This window comes from Scylla paramamosain, chromosome 9, assembly GCF_035594125.1.
Source record: "Scylla paramamosain isolate STU-SP2022 chromosome 9, ASM3559412v1, whole genome shotgun sequence".
NCBI lineage: Eukaryota > Metazoa > Arthropoda > Malacostraca > Decapoda > Portunidae > Scylla > Scylla paramamosain.
In genome coordinates, this window is record NC_087159.1 from 28,716,666 (window position 1) to 28,740,249 (window position 23,584).

General features: G+C 40.9%; 3 protein-coding genes across 5 annotated transcripts; 2 read left to right on the top strand and 1 right to left on the bottom strand.

Moving 5' to 3' along the window:
* Positions 1–1,013: 1,013 nt before the first annotated feature.
* On the bottom strand, positions 1,014–8,648 carry LOC135103828 (NAD-dependent protein deacetylase sirtuin-2-like). 2 transcript variants are annotated; one of them, XM_064010632.1, is made up of 9 exons: positions 8,460–8,648; positions 7,229–7,342; positions 5,483–5,697; positions 4,669–4,771; positions 3,985–4,211; positions 3,533–3,656; positions 3,155–3,347; positions 2,469–2,664; positions 1,014–2,199 (listed from the first exon to the last, which is right to left on the bottom strand). In XM_064010632.1, the coding sequence occupies exons 2-9, from the start codon at positions 7,335–7,337 to the stop codon at positions 2,143–2,145; spliced, it is 1,224 nt and encodes a 407-aa protein (XP_063866702.1). In that variant the 5' UTR covers positions 7,338–7,342; positions 8,460–8,648; the 3' UTR covers positions 1,014–2,142. The 2 variants fall into 2 exon arrangements, with proteins under 2 accessions (XP_063866702.1, XP_063866703.1); XM_064010633.1 differs by having other exon boundaries at positions 8,391–8,537.
* A 2,048-nt stretch (positions 8,649–10,696) lies between these two features.
* Positions 10,697–17,094, top strand: LOC135103830 (uncharacterized). 2 transcript variants are annotated; one of them, XM_064010635.1, is made up of 5 exons: positions 10,697–10,851; positions 12,840–12,978; positions 14,183–14,525; positions 15,808–15,911; positions 16,418–17,094. In XM_064010635.1, exons 3-5 carry the CDS (start codon positions 14,261–14,263, stop codon positions 16,571–16,573), a joined length of 525 nt encoding a protein of 174 aa, XP_063866705.1. In that variant the 5' UTR covers positions 10,697–10,851; positions 12,840–12,978; positions 14,183–14,260; the 3' UTR covers positions 16,574–17,094. The 2 variants fall into 2 exon arrangements, with proteins under 2 accessions (XP_063866705.1, XP_063866707.1); XM_064010637.1 differs by lacking the exon at positions 10,697–10,851 and having other exon boundaries at positions 12,732–12,978.
* A 3,693-nt stretch (positions 17,095–20,787) lies between these two features.
* LOC135103829 (uncharacterized) lies at positions 20,788–22,613 on the top strand. Its single transcript, XM_064010634.1, has 2 exons — positions 20,788–20,945; positions 21,105–22,613. Exons 1-2 carry the CDS (start codon positions 20,907–20,909, stop codon positions 21,924–21,926), a joined length of 861 nt encoding a protein of 286 aa, XP_063866704.1. The 5' UTR covers positions 20,788–20,906; the 3' UTR covers positions 21,927–22,613.
* The last annotated feature ends 971 nt before the right edge of the window (positions 22,614–23,584 follow it).

The following is a 23,584-nucleotide window of genomic DNA, read 5'->3' on the forward strand; positions in this document are numbered from 1 at the left end:
TAATCAAGGTCTTTACAGAATCACTATTAAGAAGAAAACAACAGACAATACCCAATTTACACCTCACATATGGTGGCAACTAATAAAATTTATATATAAAAAATAAATTATAACGTTTGCTTTCTTCAATCTAAAGTTTCACGTCTTACCATAAAGTAGATGGAGTAAAAGTGTGGGTGTCTAACTTCATAGAAACTATTGTAGCAGTTCTAAAGGTATTGACATTCTTAGACAGACACCCCATACTCTGTTCATTCAGTTGCAAGCATAATTCATTCTTAACTAAAACTCTTCCCGTGACAGAACATCGGCCACTCTTATGGCCTGTCCACATTATTGAGTAGTGGCAGAGATGCACTACGTTTCTCTCATCTCTGAAGCAGTTACACCCAATTACATAAAGATGAAGACTACTGAACAGCCCATCAGGTTCTGCCCTTACCAGGCAAAATCTGCCTGTAGTATACTATTCCACACCACCCAAGAGGTGGTTCAGTCTGGCAGTAAGTGCATGGCAAGGTACAAGCACAGTCTAACAACGTCACTGATTCCCTACTTTTGACATCACCTTCGTGCCTGCCACTTACCCTCCCAGAATGTGTACTGGAACAGAGCATGGTGACAGTGTTTGCCTGTTGAACACTGTCCAACACTGGGCAAACCTTAACACTGATAATCCCATTGAATTCCAATGAATGTTTTAAGTGTTCTAACACTCAAATTATTCTTTGATTTTAGTATGTTTAACTTAATGAAAAAATTTAAATGTGCATCCAGAACTTCAAATATAAATCAGTACTATTAGCTTACAGGTTTGGATGAAGAACAAGGTTCACATTGCCAACTATAAACACCTATTGTAACTAACAGGTTCAGCTCACTGATAGAGGCAAGGAACTCAAGTCAAGAACATTTGCACCACACCAAGGGAACAATGGTTCACATGATGTAATCCACTGCTGTCTCAAGTCTACTTTACCTTACTCATACAGGAAGGAGCTCATAATATCAAAGGATTTCAAACAATTTATTATTCATATCCTAACATCAACATCTATACAAAAATTCTTTTAATTTAGATCATATAAACCAATAAATATTTATAAAACATAGCCTATAAGTATATATTTTTCATGGACCAAATAATATCATTCAAAATTCATTATTGCAACACTTCGTATGCAATAACTACTCTCCCACAGACCAGTCACCACTACTGGGCCGAGGCCACACCACCCAAGCAATGGCTGCCACCTGTAGACGGGTAAAGCTAAGGCTGCAGATCCAATATAGATGTATATCACGGCTTGCCACACCCATGTCCTCAACAAGAGGAGAATGAGCTTAAGAGTATAAAGACAACATTCTACTGAAAGAAGAGCAAGATTATTGAAAAGAGAACAGATGGAATTCTTGAGAATTATGTTAATAAAACACTGGCCTAAAAGAATACCAACAAAACAATATACAAGTTTCAAAGCATTCATTCATGAAGAATGAAATGAATGATCTTGGGGAATGTAAGGGAAAGAAAGGAAATATGTAATAAAAATCTATACAAGAGTAAGACTATGAAGACATATTTTCAAAAAACAGAGACTGCTTGAGTTGGGGAGAGAAAAGAATCATATAACATATGAATAATACAGGACACACTCCAAGACATGGAAGTTCCTGATAGAAAAGAGGCACATGAAACTTATCAAGAAGGACAGTATAAGAGTTTGAGAAAAAAAGGGAAAAATCAATGACAAAAACAATACTATAGCAATTATAGCAAAGCAGTTGACAACACCTCATAAGCACACACCGAAAATTAAGGAAACCGAAAGATAACAAATGCCCCATAAACCATAACAATGGTCAAAGCAACACAGCCCAAACAAGATATAATACTGTCCCAAGCAACACACAGAGGATGAGAGAGAGAGTATATAATGCTTCAATATTCATATATAACTGACCTACAACCATAGATGCAATGCCCTGTTCTACATTACTTCTACACACACCCTGGTCATGGCAAGCTACAAAATAGGTACTGCCTCTGAGGAACATTGTGTTTTCTTAAGAGACTGCAAAACTGATCACGTGTATTTCCTCCATCTCAAAAACTGAATCTTGCCACACCAGCCAGGCACTTCATTCCTCAGTCTTTTCAGCTTTCTTAGGAGGGGTGAACAGTTTCTCATAGTCCTCCTGAAAAATAAACACATTTAAACAAAATAATATTATAAGACATACTTTTCTAGTCACTTATTACTTTAACTGATTCAAAATTATTCACAAGGCACTTGGCAACTCAGTGGTAACTTCAATCACGTGACAGCAATGATCTCATAAGGACAAATTGATACCTGTGGAGAAATTATAAGCACACATGCATGCAGCATCTTCATGAGAGATATGCTTCAGCATTCAACTTGAAGTTTAAGAAAAGGTTAACTTACAAAGTTAACCAGACTCACCTTCCAACCCAGCATGTCCACCAGCTTTACACAGCCATCATCACAGTCTCCTAGCAAGGCCACATCTCTAATGTTCCTTGGGGAGTCAAGGGCCAAGCCACTGCTGCTCAGCATGCCCTGCAGCATGGCCATCATGGGATCCATAGCACCCGCCTTCTCTCGGTTGATGAGAAGCCGTGGACAAGAGGATGGCACACTGTTGGGTTCAATATTGTATGTGATTTCTGGTGTAAATGTTATACTGACTTCAGAAAACACTATAACAGCATTACAAAATGCCTTTCAGCAATTTTTCACAACAGGACTGACTTACTCCTGGCACACCACAAAAAGACCTACCCCCTTATCACCTGGCACAACTGCTCTCCATTCATCTCACATACAACAACTCTTCCTCACTCTACAGGAATGTTACATTGTGTATAAGAAATTCTATGGATTCATAAAATAAGAGAGCACTCAAGCATTCTGCTTGTCATATGTGCCTCACCATTTGTTTGGAAGGTCTGATGGAACAATGAAAAATAAAATATACATTAATTCCTAGAATAACAACTGCCTGCCAAATTTTTCTGAACAAAATCCTTATTTCTGTTACAAAACTGGTCACAGGGAAACTTTGGCAGCAAAAAAAGTTATGAAGATTAGAAGATTCAGCAGAACACTACAGTTCAGGAAAGACTCACTTGTTGATGAGCATGGCAAAAGGTTGCACAGTGAGGGAAGTGCCCAGGATCAGCAGCAGGTCACACTTGGGGAAGTCTGTCTGCATCAACTGGAAGAACCTGGTGGGCAGGCTCTCCCGGAAGAACACAATATCTGGCTTGACAAGGCCACTGCACTCCTCACATGTTGGTATGTTGTCCTTGAAAATTTCCTCTGAAACATAATGAAAATTTTGTGTAATTTTACAAGTGCTAAGATATATGTATGTACATACGAGGACTTCCTGAAGTACCTGTATTTTCATGTATTTGAATCTTTAAGTACAGTATCAAAGTTTATGAATAAGCAATAAAATATTATCAAAATTATGGCCACGTGATGCACAACACGAGTCCTACCCTTCATCCAGTCTTGGCTGTACTCCTTGCGGCAAGCAATGCAGTGGGAAGTGCGGAAGGTTCCATGAGCCTCCACCACTTTCTCAGCTGGTAAGCCAGCAATGTGTTCCAGTGTGTCAATGTTCTGTGAAAAAATATAAGTAAATAAATAAATATAAAATAATTGATCTTCATCATGGCTTTCCTTCTCTAATATTCTGCTATATGTTATGTAATTTAATCTCCAGCAATAAGTTTTTTTTTCCTGGGGAATAGAATAGGTCACATTATTACTATTTGCCTGACTGAGAAGAGTGAAGGAGCTGGCCAGGGTTGTGAGGTAGTGAACCTGCTCCTGCAGCAGAGCAGCCAAGGCAAGTGCTGCAGCCATTTCCCACACAGGCCATTCCATTCAACACCAGCACCGAGCATACAAGTGCAACTCTCATCACAAGGAACACACTACCATGTACCTGTGTGTAATGTCGAAGGAGGATTCCCTTTTCGTGGAGGAGTCGAATGAACCAATGACTAGGTGTGGGGTTGAAGGCACCAGGGTACAGATCCTTAGCCAGCACGAAGAAAGGTTTGGGGTTGCTTTTGAAGAACTCAATGTCAAATATTGCCTCAGGGAAGGGCAGGTTGTACTTCTCTAGGTTGTTGTATAGTCCCGTGCCCGGTGAACGGAAGTCTGGGATACCTGGTGACAAGGTGAAGGATCTAGTGTTATCATGCACACAAAAAATAGGTTAAACTACTTTTGTTAGTTATTTTATACATACATATATTTTAAAGTTATTGAACCTATGGGATTATCCATCACTGAACACACCACACTAACAAGAACTAACACACAACACTGACTACCAATGAAGTCAAAACCTGATACCAATAACAATAAGTTACAAGTCTGCAGCAGTGACTCTCCACACCAAAAACATGAGATAAAATCTAAAACTGCAAGTCTGAAAGATCTATTTTTCCCCCCATTCATTCTTTATGTTGTCAAACTATTTTGCAGTGCACTTTGTCTTCACAAATTACTGACATTTGGAGGGGATTTACTGAGTATTTCTATCATGTAAAAATCTCAATCTTAAAATAAAGGTAGTAAGCCATTCAAGTTCCATTTATATACAAATACATCCACATCAAACCTGCAGAGGTGGAGATGCCAGCACCAGCCATAGTAATAATGTTCTTGCACTTTCCACTCTTGATGTATTTCACAACTCCTTCAACTGTCACTTCCTCCAATACCTACAAAATGTTCATTTTTACCGTTTCTGCACAAGGTATGTTCAAAACAATCAAATATACTATTTTATCTCTTTCCCTCTGGATGAACCCCCCATGCACACAAATTCTACAGGAAAAACATTAAAACATACATCATACATACATTTAGTTACAACAGCTTATACAAGTGTTTGTGAGAGAGTGGAGGGAAAGTTTGAACAGAATGCTGCAATACGAGTAGAACTGGGATAAGGATGTGGGGTGTCTCCATAGTTGCCTAACACTTCAATGGATGGTTGTGTGAGGAAGATGAAAGCTAAAGAAGGAAATGATGATACAAGGCTAAGGTAGTATGGAGTGGAATGGCCTGTGGCAGCATGTCTTCTATAATATTGGATGACACCATCTTGCTCACAGAGAGTGAAAGGGAACCTGAGAGTGGCAGATCAATTCTATAGTGTGTATATCAGAAGAGTTTAATATGGAAAGATAAGATGAATGAATGTGAAAGCAGTACTAATGAACCAGTTAGAAGGGAGTGTTTGATACAGAGAAATGGAATCTTTTCAATCATGGCCACCCTCTTCAGGGGGACACTCCCAAGAGGAGATAAATAGAAATCTAGATAGATGGATAAAACATAGGGAAACCTTTTTCTATCAATGTCTCCAATATATTAACATAAAACTTTGACAAAATATTTACATATATTTATGTAAACAAATGACTTACTTTTTCGACTTCACCATGGTCACTCAGGTCCAGTTTGTTCATGATAAAGTTTTGAAGCATACTCATGAATCCTTCATGGTCTTCATCATCCTCATCCTCATCTTCATCATCGTCCTCCAAGTCTTCATCATCATATTCTTCTTCATCACTTTCTTCCTCCTCAACATTGCTGGGATCCCTCATTCCTCCAATGGCTCCTTCAAACTCCTTGGACTCTACAAAAGGTCATTTAAATAATGCATCAGTTGAGAAATTATCAAACTGTCAAGAAAATAGAAAATCATATATACATAATTGCAGTTTACAATTAGTTTTTCACTGATGACACACTACACATCCATCCAACCACCCTCATCTCCTTTTATCTTAATCTATGGATACTGTCCCCATTCACTACTCATGTTTGATTAGCATGTAGTACTACAGGCCCCAGCCTCACACAGCATCCACTGGATCAAAGAGGCAACAGTTTCCTCCATTCACTTCCATTTCTCACCACTATGTAAGCACTTGAACTGTCTCTCATCCAAATAATAATCTCCAAATAAGAAAACTTATCTATACATACTAGTCACTTACACCAACTTGTTTTTGTTTTCCTCTCCCACCACCTCTCCTATTTACTGCATATTCATCTAATTCCACATCTTTCTTTCAGTCCAAGCACAGCCAAGCACATTCAGTTATTACAATGCCAAACATTTTTCACACATGGAATCAAGATCTTTGTTTTATATGCATTTATCCTTGGTGTTTTGGATTCTGCATTACAAAATTATTTGTACAATGCACCTCACATTAATTCATAACCTAAATTTGTAACACCAAGCTTCAGGAATAATAGTGAACATAAATAAATAAATAAATAAATAAATAAATAAATAAATAAATAAATAAAATAAATAAATAAGTAAATAAATAAAAACCTCAAGATACACATCTTTGTTTACAGAAAATTTATTGCTCAGTTCCCTTGTCACTCTCACCTGTATCGTAGCATCTACATACAATAGCTTTTACTCTTAAATAACCTTATTTCAATCTCTAACTTTCAAAGAATCTGCTTGCCCTCTTTGCTTCGTATCTTACTGCAGGATCAACAAAAATAAGGAGGAGTTCTTTTTTTCTTTTCTAAATGTTTAACTTGCATGTCATACAATGAATACTGCACCAGTAGTCTAGACACATACTGCATACTGCCTCCTTGATAAACCCTTCCACAATGCTTTCCATACCTTCATTACCATAGCATCTATAGTTATATCTATTCAAGGCATCATCTGTTCCTTCATAGTGTATTCACAATGGTGCACTTCAACAAGCACAATGCATCCATATCAAAGTATCACAGTGCATCCATATTAGATCCTCATCATCATCATCAGTCTATGTGAATACGCTGCAAAGGTAAGGACCTTTTTAGATGGCTAGATATGGTGGTTCACATGCCATGCCTTGCTGGCTTAGGATACCTACACCATGAAAGGAGACAACCCCTGTTGTCTCTACCTGACCAGGAAATTGAACCTGGGAGATCTCAGAGGTGACATGAACACACCAACTCAAACACTATCAGATGACTTCACATACAGTAGCATTTACTAGATCCCCAGGTGCTTTCAGCATTTCTGTGACTAACCATATGCACATGCGCAAAGTAATCCCATGCACAAAGTATACACAATTTGTTTTGTCTTCAGATAAGAATGCTTTTTCTAGTTCTGCATTACACTCCAGTACACTCACTTGTTCCTCCCTCGCCTGGCTTTGGTGTGTCGGTCTCAGGAGCCTTCACAGGAGCTGCCGCCTCACCTGCCACAGCCGCCTCAGTCACTGCTGCCTGGGAGTCTGCCATCACACCTTCAGGGAGAGACCAGTGCCTTAGGGTACATTTCATGGCCAACTGCCTGTTAAGATATCAGGAGGGAACTGGCATAATGAATTAGGGGTACACAGTTTTATGTTCAAAGTACATAATCGAGTGGGTGATGCTGAGTCTGGTGATAGGCAGAAAAGACTGACTGGCTCAGAGGCAACCTGCACTGACACATGGGTTCTGTACAGGTTGGATGAGATCATGCTTCAGTTTGGTCAGGATAAGAATGTCAGATTTAGGAAAAGTAATCACAAATTCAATAAAGTTTGTCCATCTTACTATGGCAGATAAGACTATTTTTCCTTGGCAATGGTTAAATAAGTCAATGCCATCAATATTTATGGAGCTCTAGAAAAATAACATTCCCAATATTGTAGAGTATGATGGTGTAAATCTAAAATAATACCCATCTCTACATCAATCTGACCAAACAGCCATATGTAACCTCCTACCTCACCTCATAAAGAAAATTATAATTACCAGCAATTGTAATGACTATAAAATTATTATAACTCGTTTCACACAATGAACAGCCCGTGCACACCACTATCTGTATTTCACTATCATTACTGTCCTAAAAGCTGTACGTACGCACATCACCCGCCGGAGAGTGGGAGAGAGAGAAAAAAATTACATCACTGAAAGCCACTCCAAACAGATTAAAAGGTTAACATCCGGTTAAATTTGATTTTGAAAGGCCAGTCACTGTCACGTGACCAAGGGACTGACATGCAGTAATTTCGGTGACTTTAGGGGGATATAGGGAGCTGAAGTCTCCTCCTAATCAGTGGTATTTATTAGTTTTCGCTTTCCCCGGAATCCCCACCATGACCCCAAGATTGTTGTGCAATGCGAGTGAGATAAGAAATAAAACTACTGAATGACACTTCTGATTCACTTCACAATGAAAATATATAGTGTATGTGGAAACAAAAAATGCAAGGTTTCGCCCGTTGCAGTGAGACGGGATTAATTCTGAAGTAATACCAATAAAATACTGCACAACAAAATTAACTACAGCGCTCAAATCACCTTATTAATAATCGGCAACTTGTTTTAGGGTGGGGTGTGGAGGAGGGGGTGGGATGTAGGTAGACAGACCTGGTGGAGAGGGTGTAGGATGCTGAGCAGGACTAGGACTAGGTGAGGTGAGGTATCCTGCTGGCGGTCTGTCTGTCTGTCTGAGCCGCGACGTAAACAGAGGCGTGCCAAGTATTCCCAGATGTACAAACCACCCCTTTTATTTCCCTCTGTACGAATGAGTATGTCTGCATGTGTATATGAGTTCTCTTCGGTAATATGTAATTGTCCTCCGTTTATTTTCGTCTTTATCTGATGTTTCTGTGTGGTTTATTGGTGGCGTGTGGCTGGTATGATGAGGTGCAGTAGTGTGGCGGGAAAGGTGATGCTGGCTACTCACTCTGCAGCCTCAAGGTGAATACATGTTGCTGTTGTTCTTGTCAGAGACGGGTCACTCGGGCATATGTGGGCGACTTTAGGAATGCACCCGTCAGTCCATGTGTGTGTGTGTGTGTGTAGACCTACATGGAGTTATCAATGTCAAGGCTCATCTCAAACTTTTGTTTTTCTTTGTAAAAGTCACATCCACAGCAATAAATCTGTCATTGTTATGGGAATCATTTCCGTTTCAGTTAACGTAGATAAAAGCTGCCTACAGTAATGCGGCTTAGTATCTGTTACCGACAGAGCGATCGTCAAACAAAAAAAAGTTAGTCCGGTTTAGATCTGCCCCCAGTTTCCGCGGCTTAGTAACAAATGAGGAACAAATACCTGCATGTAGCACCATCATTACACACTGAAGCTTATATCAGAGATCAAAGTTAGCATGTTACATCTGAAATAAGTCGCATTCAGAGTAAACTTAAATTACTCCAACCTTATGAAATTCAGAAACCAAAGAAGATTACCGCAGTTATAATGTATATGACAGCTCCATTATGCACGTTTGTTTATCATGCCTCTACTAAATCTTATATAATAGTAATGTGATAACTTTTACAGGCACAAAATAGTGTCTGCGTAGGTGCTATTTCTGTCGCCAAGGAAATACCTGTCTGGTCTACCTGCCGTCGAGAAGTTAGGATGAGAAACATGTGGGATGGTTCAAGGATTTACAGATGGGAATGATGGCCAACCAATATACATACACGAGACCGTCGCTGCGGTACAGCTTACATAACGAACACTGCAGCACTAATGCACGTGTAGTGTGATCTACAATCAGGATATTTGAAGAGTAAGACATGTATGACCATAAATTTTAGAACCTTTTTGAGAGGAGAGGAGGGAACCGAATGGAAGGAATCTGAGACAGCATGTCCCCCAGAGCTCCCCCGATCCCCGCCCCCCGCATTCGTCCTTGAGAAAGTGCATTCACAGGCGCATACATATGGACTGCCACACACTACTCAGTCCCCAGCCCAAAAACTAACACCGCTGAGTTTGTCGTGGCCCACAAAAGTACATTGACTTGGAAGCTACACGCAGCACAGAAACATGTGTGTTAACTTTGTTGAGAGAGCTTAATCAACCCTTCCGACGCTTTGGGGGGAAATACAACGGCATGTTACTTCAACACCTTATGTGTATTTTTACGTAAGAATCGGATGAAACACGGGCCATACAAACCACCAATAAAGTGCAGTTGCTCTAGTGTCGCACAGGGACAGAAGGAAAGAGAGAGGGAAACAATGGGAATGATTATAATAAAATGGTGATGAAATTCATGAAGGGCAACCTTCTCGCCGGCACACCCTCATCACTAAGCTGGCTTGTGCAACACCAACCCGGCCCTGCACATACAAGCAGTAATTCTCCCTCCGGTATAAATAATTCACCAGGGAATCACAGCAGCTTCAGTAAATACAGCTGAAATTAGTCTAGATCTTGACAAAAATCAATTAATCCTTCCATAACAGGATGATTTAGACTGAATGGAATTTCCTGCCCCAGGGTTCATGGCTGAGACAGTGAGATGGAGAGATAGACATGCGGCGGAGTTGCAAGGAATGGAAGCAACAGAAGATGCAATGGACAGGAACAGCTGCGAAGAGTTTGTACGCGGCGCCAAACAACTCCTGACACGCGGAAAACAGGGAAAGAGATAACAGTAATAAATATACACGATGTTAAGTAGACAGCGAGAAAATGAATTAAAACATGAGACAAGAAATGGAACCAATATCATAAACACATCAATACAGGTATAGTGAAGACAGGTAGAGATGCACTGCTGAGCCTCCCTAACCCAGTCAATACAGTTCCGGTAGTGGTGAGCGGTCGTGCATTCCTATTTCACCATAAAGAACTCGGTATTCTGGGTAGTCTGGGAGGCTGGGGAGGAGTGTTGTGGGTATGACTCACGCCACAAGCTCGAGCACCATGATAACATTTGCAGAAAGAAGGAAATAGCTGTCACCTTGGGTCTTAAGCACGCATGCAGCCCTGCCAAGCTACAGTCTGTAAGGCCAAGGTATGACGCTCCAGTTTTCTGTGAGAGACTGAAAGGGCGACTGTCTTTATATAGATATGCATGGCTCGTATTTTTCGAGGCGCTTTGTCCTCTCTCTCATTGGGAGTATTTTCTGAAACGCTTTGTTCTCTCTCATTGGGTGGGTATTTTCGAAGACCATATAGAGAGGTAAGTTGTCTGCTGCTGGTTCTCAAGGGTGTTTTTATTTTTTTTATTTTTTTATTTTTATTTTTTTTTATTTCACACTGCTGATGCAGAATCCTTGAAACATGAAAACACACTCAGAGAGAGAGAGAGAGAGAGAGAGAGAGAGAGAGAGAGAGAGAAACATTAATAACTTCCATCTGTTAGGATAAATATCAGTAATTTTTTTTTTTTATGTGTGTGTGTGTGTGTGTGTGTGTGTGTGTGTGTGTGTTGTTCGACATGTTCCCTACCTGGAAATGAAATATCGAGATTTTTAGAAGAAAAACCAAGACAGACAGAATGAATACTTACTTTCTTATGTCATCTTTATATATTCCTAAGCCCCCTCCCTTCTCTCTCTCTCTCTCTCTCTCTCTCTCTCTCTCTCTCTCTCTCTCTCTCTCTCTCTCTCTCTCTCGTAAGGAAATTACAGCATACCATAAAAAAAAGCGCAATAAAGCAGGATAGCTGGCTGAAATGTTTTAATCCTACATAATACCACATGACTTTGCCCTCCATCCACACCAAGCTTAGTGCGGCTTGACTTTTATACACATACACACACACACACACACACATACACACACACACACACACGCTCACACATACCCAAAGGAAAATGTTCTTGTAAAAATAAATTCGTGACTAGTTTTCTTGCATATACTTCACAAACTGCTTACAATATAACAGGAAAGCAATGCATACTGACTAAGGGGCAACCTGGTGAGATGAGATAACCTACGTAGAATCGATCTGTCTGCATCCTGCCTGTTGCGTGGCGGCGGCGGCGGTGGCGGCGGCGGCGACGAGACACGGACCGCATTCCTAAACGTTTCGGCGTCTTATCTTGACTACTTTTAACTGCTGCAGTGAGGGTTATAGAGGCTTCCTAAGTCGTCTTCATGATTCCTGTGATAGTTTAGGAAGGTTTGCGGGTCATCAGTTGGAAAAACACTCATGGGAATCCGACTGTTTATGTGTGGCCTTTCTATATAATCCTTATGAGGTAACAAAATACGGGCCCAGGCTGGTTAATTCAATATAAATTCCAATGTCTAGTAACATGCTGCTGATGATGATAGCGATGATAATGACAGTAATAATGATAACAATAATAATAATAATAATAATAATAATAATAATAATAATAATAATAATAATAATAATAATAATAGTCTCTCTATCTATACACTTGGCTAGCAATCCCACACAGGGTGGACCAGACAAAGCAGCACACACACACACACACACACACACACACACATCATTCACAATCTTAGCTCCGTCGACCCCCGGTGGAAAGAGACAGTCTCGTGCCCCCCGCCCCTCCCCTCCCGTACTACACCCCAGGAGTCCAGTGATGGTCATTATTATCACCAAATTCATCATTATCATCATCAACAATAACCAATTCCTCCTCCTCCTCCTTCTCCTCATACTACTACTACTACTACTACTACTACTGGTAATACTGTTGCTGCTGCATAATCGTCACACAAGATATTAAACCCTTATATATTTAGAGACAACAATTTTCAGCGGCTGATGTTTTTACGCAGCGTCTCAGAGGCCATAACATGTGGAGTCAGCAGCTGGTCGGATTGCCTGGCTGCTTAGGTCAACGTTCCCACGTCCTGAGCCCTTTCCACCAAGGTTGCCAATGGGAGGGTGATTGCTCTTGTGTTCGCATTTTGAAACGCAACCGATCTTTACGGCGAAACCCAAGGAAACAGTATGGCATGTGTGCGTATACTGTCATTCATAAGGTTTCGGTAGGATATAATCAGGTCTGCTTCTTTCAGACTCTCAGCGGCAGTGTGAGTGGGACAAAGTAGACAAGGTGAACGAAGAGTTATGTCCTACTACGCCGTTATGATTGGAGTCTCGCCCTGGCCTCTCCTCTGGGTCTCACTGGTTATCAGGACGACACCCACGAAGGAGGTAAGGATTTCTCAATAACCGGTTCTTTATATTCTGTAAACTTTCAGTTTTTCCAAGAGTAAAAGAAGTTCGGCAAGGAAAATAAATCATAATTCACTGGCTTCTTTCCTTCCCAATCTCAAAAAGACTGTTCTCTGTATATCGGTGTCAAAATATAAGAATAATAACGAAGAATACAAAGATACAAAAGGCAGTGCAAGGAGAGGCTGGATCTTGTCAACTGTGATGGCGTGTATTTCTAAATTTTGTTCTTTCGCAAGGAAACATTATCAGTCGGGTTCTCAAATTTTTTTTAATTGATGTTGTATAATCTTTGTTACATGATCCTATAAACGCTAATGACTTCCACTAGAGTCTGTTAAACCTTTGAGTACCACGATATTAGCTCACTTTCACTCCAGATACCGTTATGAAAGTGTACTGACTTCAAGATGATTTTGTTGTAACGAAGCCATTAAAAATTACCTCTAGCTACTCATCAACTAGCATTATACCTCCGTTTACTCCTTTCCTGATTATTTTGTGAAACTTGGAAAGTGTCTCTGATGCTGAAAGGGTTAAAAGTAGTCTAAAACTCGAGATAAAGCTTCGAACTTTTTGCAATAGGTCGGAGGTCAATCCATCGTGTCCAGGACTGACACACAGAGGGCAAGGTGCGTGTGGGTAAGGGGTCGCGTTAGTGTCAAGGTCCCTCACTGTGGCCACCAGTCTGTAGCTACTCAGTCTATATATTTCTCAGTCTACCTTTTCGGTGATCAGTGACTGCCCCACTCAAGGTAATACGCCTCCCGGTACTACAGCTAAACAACATTACTGGCGGTGACTCATGCCAATGACGCTGATGATTACTCGTTCAGTGCATTCATTTTTTTTTTTTTTTATTCATTTTACGATTTTTCATCACATATGTCGTGGGTGAAGAGCATGGTCATGAATCATACGTGTGAGGTGTGTGTGTGTGTGTGTGTGTGTGTGTGTGTGTGTGTGTGTGTGTGTGTGTGTGTGTGTGTGTGTGTGTGTGTGTGTGTGTGTTCTTTATTTATTTGTTAGTTTAATTACTTATTTATTTATTTATTCATTCATTCAGTCATCTGTTCATCTAATCATTATAAAGTAAACGTCTCCAGCTACGGCACCTCTAATTGTAAGACGCCGCAACCTTTGGGAATATGATCTCTTCCTTCAGTGGGATCTTTTCTTTCAGTAAGTACGTGAATCGGAGACCTAAACCAACAAAGTTCAACACAAACCAGGACAAACACCACCGCTGCAGCACCTAAACATGCATATCAAGGGTCGACGTACAGAAGAAGACGCTGACTGCAAGATGGAGACCAAGATGAAGATTCTGGGAGATCCGTATGTGACAGAGAACCAGAAGAACAGTTCCCAGGAGAAAGAACAAATACTTGACAGGGATGAAGCTCGCGGCATATGGTCAGTTCTCCGCAGAAACAAGGTGTTGGTGGGTGCCGTGGTATTGCTGCTTGTGCTGGCCAGTGTCGGGGCAGGCGTGTCTCTGGCCTCTTCATCTTTTATTCTTCACCGTAAGTGTTAAGTCCATATTCTGAAAGACTCTTGCCCTTACCTCGACTATATGTACTTTCAAAAGGCTTTAATTGAAGTGACACGGGTTGTTAAGGGTGTTTCATATGGTTCTAGTGACAGATTAACCAAATTTCTACTTTATTAAGAGGAAAAACACTCTAAGAACTGGATTAATTATCTGTGAGGCCTTTGAAAATGGTTGTGGTGAGAGAAAAGCGTTTCTGAATAAGAACCTCACGTTTTCTTTCACCTTCAGCCTTTTAGTGAAGGTTTCAGTCGCTAATGGCGGAAGGACACTCGTTACTTCATTATTTCTTTTAATTCTTTCACTGCTATTCGACACAGGGTTCCTTACTGCAAAACCGCACTGGAACCTTCCTTTTGATCAACAGCCACCTCTAAATATTTTATTGGCTATTTATTGGAACGTTTTATTCATTAAATCACTTTCCCTTTCTTGTAGGTTCTGGCTAAAGATTCTACACAGTGCTCTAGTGGTGTGAATCATTGCACATCGCAGTGAAAGGATTAATACAGATGATTTAATTTAGGAAGAAGTAACACTACACTCACTAAGAGATTTAAACTGCTACTCGATCACTCCTTCTGTAGTAGTAGTAGTAGTAGTAGTAGTAGTAGTAGTAGTAATAAATCTCATCGGAGCGTGATGTGCAATGATCAAAGAGTTAACGCACACTACGTAACTCTTGTGTCCGTGAAGCGTATTTCCGAATCACTACTTTCTTTGCTTCCATGCAGTGCTCTTCTATTTCACGTGTTTTTTTTTTTTTTTTTTCTCATGGTGGTAATCGCGGTATGAAAAGAAGATGCATCAGCACTTTCACAGGTCTTTATGTCTTGCCGCTTGCTAATATACACTGCTCATGCTTTCTCCTCTCTCTCCCCACCGCTTTTTTTTTCTCTCTCACTCTCATCTATTAATCTCTTTGTGTACTTTATGTATGTATGTATGTATGTATGTACGTACTCGTATATATGAAACTCTCTCTCTCTCTCTCTCTCTCTCTCTCTCTCTCTCTCTCTCTCTCTCTCTCTCTCTCTCTCTCTCTCTCTCTCTCCCCTCCTCCTCCTACTCCTCCTCCTCCTCCTCCTCCTCCTCCTCCTCCTCCTCCTCCTCCTCCTACAACTCCTCCTCCTACAACTCCTCCTACTACTACTACTACTACTTTTACAACAACGACAACAACAACAACAACTACTACTACTACTACCACACCATAACTACAATTTTGTTATTATTATCCTCTCGCCCATGCCCAGACCTTGGCTTCACCTCCAAGGGGCTCACCAAGAAGTCCTTCGCCTCCAGACTCATGTCCTCCACTTCCCAGGCGAACAACCACACCGTACCGCAAGACAGCTGGGTACGTACAAGCGTGACTCTGCCTCCATTCCCTTCTGACACTCAACATTGAAATTCATGATCCAAAACCTTCACATTTTCTCTCGTCTTCCTATATCCAACGACGAAATTCATGATCCAGTACCTTCCCTTTTCTCTTAAGAGTGATGCGTCTGGAAACTGTCTTCATTCTTTCCAGACGCTCACGACGAAATTCATGATCCAAAACCTTCACATGATCTTTTGTCTTAATTCATTTACTGATAGACGAACTTTCTGAGGCATATGTATATATATATATATTTTTTGTGCTACAGTCTGTTATGAAATAGTTTTGTGATATAGAAATGACAAAGATAGTCCCCTTTTCTTCTTTCCTGTGTTTCCATGCAATGACCTCTTTAACAGTCCCCTGAATGTTAACAGAAAAGGTGATCAAACCAGTAAAAGAACTCATGAGTATAGAAACTGATGATAAAATTTATGTAAAACAATATTGGATAGTTGACGTTACCTATCGTTTTTCAGGTGTCGTGGCTGCAGAAGGCGGGGCAGAAGGGGCTGACCACTGAGCACCAGGCTTACTTCGCGACAGGAGGAGCCATCGTCGGGGTGGCGGCGGCGGCGGCGGTGGTGATGGTGGCTGTGGTGGTGTCCCGTGTGCTGCGGCGGTGCAGACAATAGTCATCTCAGAAGAACCGTCCAGCCTGACGCCAGCCACCGGGAACACGTCTGAAAGGTTAACCCATCCATTACACAATCACACTTTCCAAACTTCCTAAAACAGAGACAGATAGGAGGAAAACAATTCTCACAGATGTACAAAGATGATATAATTTTTAGCTCCTTGATTATGAAAAATATCACTCTACTTAATGAAATCTGGTACTGGCATCCAAAGTATAGTGAGTCTGATGCTGCAGTACTGAAAGGGTTAGATACGAGGCAGACCTCAAGAGATTATTACAATAGATTCTTTGTGAGAGGAGATGATTTTTTAGTGAAGGACAGTGGTGTTTTCTGTGGCGCGCCTTGCCTGAAGCCACGGTGTCTTATGTGGGCTGTGAACATGTTACTTTATACTCATTACTTATTTAACCAGAAGGAAAATTTGCAAGAAACAATATACACAATGTATACCAACGTAGATTATAACAAAATATATCGGTTTCCTGTAATTCTCATAAATAAACAAGAAAATATCATCCATGTTTGTTTTCGACACTGCAAAGACAAAGCATATGTTATATTTAATGTTCAAACATAAGCTGAGGAAAAAAAAAAAAAATTATAATAATAATAATAATAATAATAATAATGATAATAATAATAATAATAATAATAATAATAATAATAATAATAATAATAATAATAATAATAATAGAAAAAAGACATGTGTACAACAATTCAACATAAGACTTATCTTCCTACACAGCTGTTCAAGAATCATTAAAATATAAATTTACGTTTTTTTTTTTTTCTTAAGTATAAAATAAACACGAGTACAGGTCAAGGTAACAAGTACAGTTCAGATGCACTACCCTCTGTTAATCACTCAGCTTGACAGTTCCACCCATCGCTTCCCACCTCCCACGCTTCCTAACTCTTCCGTCTCCAACACCTACTAAAAATATTGAATAAATAATTAGATAAACAGATAATAAGTCGGTGCCCAGCAGAACTAAAGAGCGGTGTTCTTTGGTCCCCGCCTCCATTGTCTTAGGGCAGCATTCCTAATCGCTGTGCTATCTCATTAGGCCTACTTTCAAAGGCCACAAAGGTGATTAGTCAGATTATCATGATTTCTTTTCCCATTAATGATTCTGAATCCTTGTTAAACCATTACTAGAATCACGAAGACATCCCTCAGAACCTTAACATCATTCACTACAACCTGATAGGCGGTAGCGTAAATAAGACAGCAAAATGTTTGTGAATCCTGTCCCTACTGCCACCCTGCTTGTTGACTGTCATCTGCATTCCCTTTGCTGCCGCCGCCTCATCGTCTATGCTTATTTTCGCGATGAATGAGAAGCTTTTTTGTGGAAGGAGAGTGGTTACCTTCGAATCTCGACGATTATGACCGAGATTTTTACACTTTGAGAGATAAGTTAATGAGATGAAGGGGCGTGAGTGGGATGAGCGAGATATAGTGGCAATGCGGGTCATGGTGGCAGTGATGCCCACGTGTAAACCATCAAAGTGTAATAAAGTCTTTAGCCTCTGACTCTGGCTAGGATTCGAGGCCAGGCGCCTGAGGACCCATAGGCTCCATGAGCACGCCTTACTACTATATCACGGCGACCTCCAATGTTCCTTTCTTCACACCACGCACCCAAAGCAGAGTAGACTCTCTAAATGTTGCAGCACTTAGCAATATTCTTTACCTGTCCTGTGGTGAACTTTGTAAAGCTCTGAATTCCATCACAAAAATTATTAGTCACGGTTTTCATGGCTTTATTTTTTCATTGATATTATCTTAAACTACCACCATAATCATGGTTGATTAATTGATTTGAGTTGAGGCACCGCAACATCGCGGTCATAATTATGACCCCGCTAAAAAAAATATTAGAAGGAACTAATATGGTAAGTTAAAATATTAATTAAAAAAAAATTGCGGTATGGTAAAAATACTCTGGAAAACCCTCGGTAACTACCACTGGAGACTATCAAAAGTAGGCAAGACAAGGCCTTAAACTTTCGAGAATGTGGCCTTTGAACAAGAGACGTAATTCACTCTGAGACACCACAACACCAGAAAGTTGTACATGGTTACATTTAACAGAGGAAAATACGTCATAAGAGGGGCTGGGGAGGACCTTGGGTTTATAAACATACCCGCAGTTTATGTATCAGTGGCACCGCTATTCACACTCACTCACTCTACGTCCACGGCTTCACTCACCCACCACCATGGATTTCCGCGCGTTCTTCCTGCTGGTACTGGCCATTGTAAGTGTGTGTGGGTGTAAGTGTGTTTGTGTGTGCTAAGTATGAGGCAATTAAAGTAAGCTGTGTCGTCTTGTCTGTATCTCTTTTTGTTCGGCTGGTTATAATATTCTTTGACAGTGCTTCCAAACCATTCCAGGTATCACTGCCCAAATTTGAAAACTATTTGTCTATCAGATGTATTATCATTATTCTTTTCTTTAGACAATTTGGACATCTGTTACTACGTTATCCACTCATTCCAATCCTTTCACAATCTAAAACACTGTGTGTGTGTGTGTACTGTCATTCTCACCATACTACCTGTTTCTCAAGGTTTCCACCTCCTCCACCCAAACCTCCTACCAGGTAAGGCTGCCGTGCCATCTCTAGATTTCTACACTGTGTCTACATAGCTATACAATGCACCGCACTATGCCACTACGCAGGGACAGCCGTAAGTTAACGATCACTTCAACTACTTTCGATCTGTGACAAGCTGTATTTGCTGTGTTTATTGATCCTCTTTAAAGTTATAAGTACATCGTATCAGGGATCAATGCGTGTACAGCGTCCTAAAGGGAAACTACACAAATTCATTGAAGTGACCGCTGGGGCTTGACTAACTGCTGCCTCCCCTGAAAGCGCCAGGCAAGGCTGCCTCACCAAACCTCGACAGTCACACTGTGCCTCCATCTACGCTATGCACGCACCACACTACACAACTATCAAGCACATACACACTCCCCAAAAACAAAAGTAGATATAGACCACAACTCTTTTTCTAACCATCTTCTCAGATTCCATGTTTTTTTTTTTTTTTTCTGTGCCACATGATATCAATTACTTCATATTTCCGGCCAGTTTCTGCTGGAGGGATGGGTGGGTGGGGAGGAGCCTTCCCGTTAGGTCCTCTCTCCCACTAATAACTAGTGTAGAATAGTTATCTAAATAGTGTTTCCCAGCTGTAGTCTTAGGAAGTGGCCAGGTGTTGCACAATGGAATCCTATCACAGTCATGCTGTCAGGTATAGCATCTTACTGACCTATTGAAAAAAACAGTAAAGATAACTTTAAATCAATAGGTAAGGAACTAAAAAGAAATTGAAATCTTCATAGGCTTCAGAGCCTAATTGTTAACCTAAAAGCTGACTACAGTGGTGAGTGAACGCTGCGTCATCATATACACAGGAAATGAATACATGTGTGCATGGGAAAAGTAACATCAGGAGTATCACACACATATTTCCCGTGACCTACATTACGGCTGAATGAGCGCAGAGGACACGCGCAGCCATAGCGAATGCCACCACCACCATACCATCCATGACGTAAGCAGCGGATGAGCCAACGTGGTATCGCTGTTCCCCACGACAGCAAGAAGCCGCTCAGTATTTTGTAAAAAGTAATAATGGAAATCCCTTTTACCGATAAACTGACAGATCCAAATGGCGGCAACATCAAATGAGGAAATATCATTACGCTAGCTAAGGCCACATTTCAATAGGGGCTGCAGCACTACAGTGTTAGCAGTACTGGCATCTGTTTTGGCAGCTTATTCTTTTTTACACAAAACCGGAACTGATAAAGAATTACCTGCCACGTGTGGCTCCGCTGAGCATGACTTTGTCATAGCCCGTCTTCCGATTTTTCTCCTTTTCTTCTATTTTTTAACAGATAAATATGATTGCTTGTGTGACATGAAGTCATCTGTGTTTGTGTTACTAGGGATGTTTGCTTTACGGTTCTTGAAAAGTTCAAACATCACCCACTGGGTACTTCTGATTCCACTTATCACTTTCATTTACAATATCTTCAGTGCCTGAGTACGCAGTGAGGTAGATGAGAGATAAGACTCAAACAAGAGACGCATTTTACTGTGAGAAAAGTAAGTCCCAGGAAGTTGTACATGATTGCGAAATACAAGTTGTGGGAAAATATGTCAAAGGTTCCTGATGGTACTCCTCCTAGTAGAAGGGGTGAACCTTGGGTATATAGTGCCTGTTTATCTGTCTGTGGCACCGCTAATCGCACTCACTCACCGTGTACGGCTTCATTCACGCAACACGTTGCTCACACCCACTACCATGGATCCACGATCGTTCCTCCTGTTGGTGCTGGCCATTGTAAGTGTGTGTGTTTGTGTGTATGTGTGTGTGTGTGTGTGTGTGTGTGTGTGTGTGTGTGTGTGTGTGTGTGTGTGTGTGTGTGTGTGTGTGTGTGTGTGTGTGTGTGTGTGTGTGTGTGTGTGCTGTCATTCTCATTATAATCCCTTTCTTCTCTAGGTTCCTGCCTCCTCCACGCAGACCTGTACCAACCAAAACGCGTGTCTAGTAAGCTGCGAGGGCTGCACTGGCATCACCATGGTCCATGACCCCATCAACTGCCACCGCTTCTACTACTGTAAAGATGATCAGCTGCTTACGGACAGTCCCTTCGAATGTCCGAATGGACAAGAGTTTAACCCACAGACTCATATGTGCGAAGCTGATCTGGACGGGGAGGAATGCAAGCCCCCTTGTGTCCCTAAACTAGGAGAGTGCCACTACACTTGCCAGCCAGGTGATCCACTGATTGCTTCAGTCTATGACTGTGGGACCTATTATGCTTGTGACGCCGAAGGCAACAGTGGCCTTCCAAAGACCTGTCCCCCTGAGAAGCCATTTTTTGACGGAAAGAAGTGTCAGACAGATGAGACTCTTTGCTGTCACTGCCACGGCTACTGTTTCCCCGGTGATGAAGGCAGACTGGTGGCGGATCCTACGGACTGCCGCAGATACTACGTGTGTCTCAACGAGGGAGTGCCGGTTTACTCTGCGTCCTGTGACAAAGGTGAACACTTCGACGTCGTTTCACGACAGTGTTCGACCGAAGCGCCCTGCCGCACGATGTGTCGCAATGTGATCGGTGCCAATGGCTGCATTGAAAACTTTACCTGTCTGGAAAGAGGACAATTCGCCAAGTGCCCAAGCGTGTGTTTCCCTGAGTACTATGACTGCTTGGAGTTTGGCGACACCTACGCTCCAGCAGTACTTTGCCGCACCAATTATCTGTTTGATCCCGAAAAACTCAGTTGTGTTAATGAGGATTATTGCAACAAAAACTAAGAATGTGGCCTTTCACTGCCACATCCACATGGTGTCTCCACCTTTGGTGTGCCCTCAATACACACCTCTGACTCCTGACCTCCGGTCGTTTCCTCCTAAGCACACTAATAATCTCTTCCTTTAATCAATATTTATTTAATACAACATTCATGGAGATACAGTTTCCAGTTGAAATATAATCTTTATAAATATAATTTTTATTAGAAAAGTTTGCAGAAGAAAAATCCAGCACATTTTCAATATTCCCCAATGTCACATGTAGTGTGGTGCTGTATGGGTGTCCAGAGGGGCCTGGGAGGATGCCTAGCATGTGAAGACATAACAAATATATCTTATGATATACTTGTAAACAGGATGGATTTGTGCTATTTTAACTTTTATCAAAATGGACGTTGGGAATGCCCGTGATGTTAGATGGTTGTACATCTGATATCATGTTTTGGTAGAACAAAGTAATAAATTGAATAAAATAAAATAAATAAAAATGTATAAATAAAAAATATATGAATATATAAAATAAAATCGCTGAAAAACTTGCAGGGATGATTGAGTATTTTTGTGAATAACAACATTATGAAGATGCGCCTTTCAAATATGATAATACTTGTGAAATGACGGATGTGATCGGATGTAAAATGTGAACAAAAGTATTTTTAATTAATGCAATTATAGCTGACGAGACTCGAACTCTTGTGTTTGAAATCAGAGATATCCTTAATGTATTTTCTATGCTATGTAAACGTATAATTCTCTCTCTCTCTCTCTCTCTCTCTTTCTCTCTCTCTCTGTTTCAGAAATGGCATTAAGCCATAAAAAAAAGCAGATGTGGTGAGGGTCTATAGCTATGGTAGGTTACGTCAGGTTAGCGACGACAGCAAAATAAGATATTAGCAAAGTCCCTTGAGTGCTGTGGTGCTGAGTGAGTGATCAACGATGGTAGGCCCAAAGATATCAAAGGTCTTATGCAAGCCACAAATAGATCTAACCACGCAGACAAAAGCACATAGAATTTAATGATGGGGTAATACAGAATACACATTCATGATAAGGTGAACTGATGCAACACACACAGTAATCAATAGTTCATCACAATAAACACCCATATTGTATAATCAGTGGAAATGCCGCAAGGCGCTGTAGAACATGGTGAAGAAAACGTGTAGACCTACAGAAGGCGATAAAGAAACGTTATGTTCATCTGACACCAACCTTGGAGAGTGTCGGAGAGTCTGATCTAATGTGGGGACCAGAGCAAGCTTCATAGGTTCTATTGTAATGATCCAAACACAGAACTTCTACATCATCACTTGAGCATGGGATACATCTTATTGCTCGGTCGGTAATGTGCTGGGCATTCAAGCTTGGGTCCCATATTCTGTCCCCAGCATGGTATCTCCTGAAGCTCAGATTTACTTAAGCTTCGAGATCAGTTGCTCATTATGTCAGTGCACTGGGTGTGTTCTGATTGTACTCTAATTTAAGGCTATATAATCGAATATGCCCTGGTTTCAGACAATACAGCTGCAGGCAGCGCTGTTATGTCCTCTGGGCTATAGGCATCTTGGAGTCACATGAACCACTTACGATACCCGTTTATTTAGAGGAAATAAAGAAAATAAAGTCAAATCTCTTGAAAATAAAGAGGACACTTGTGAAAT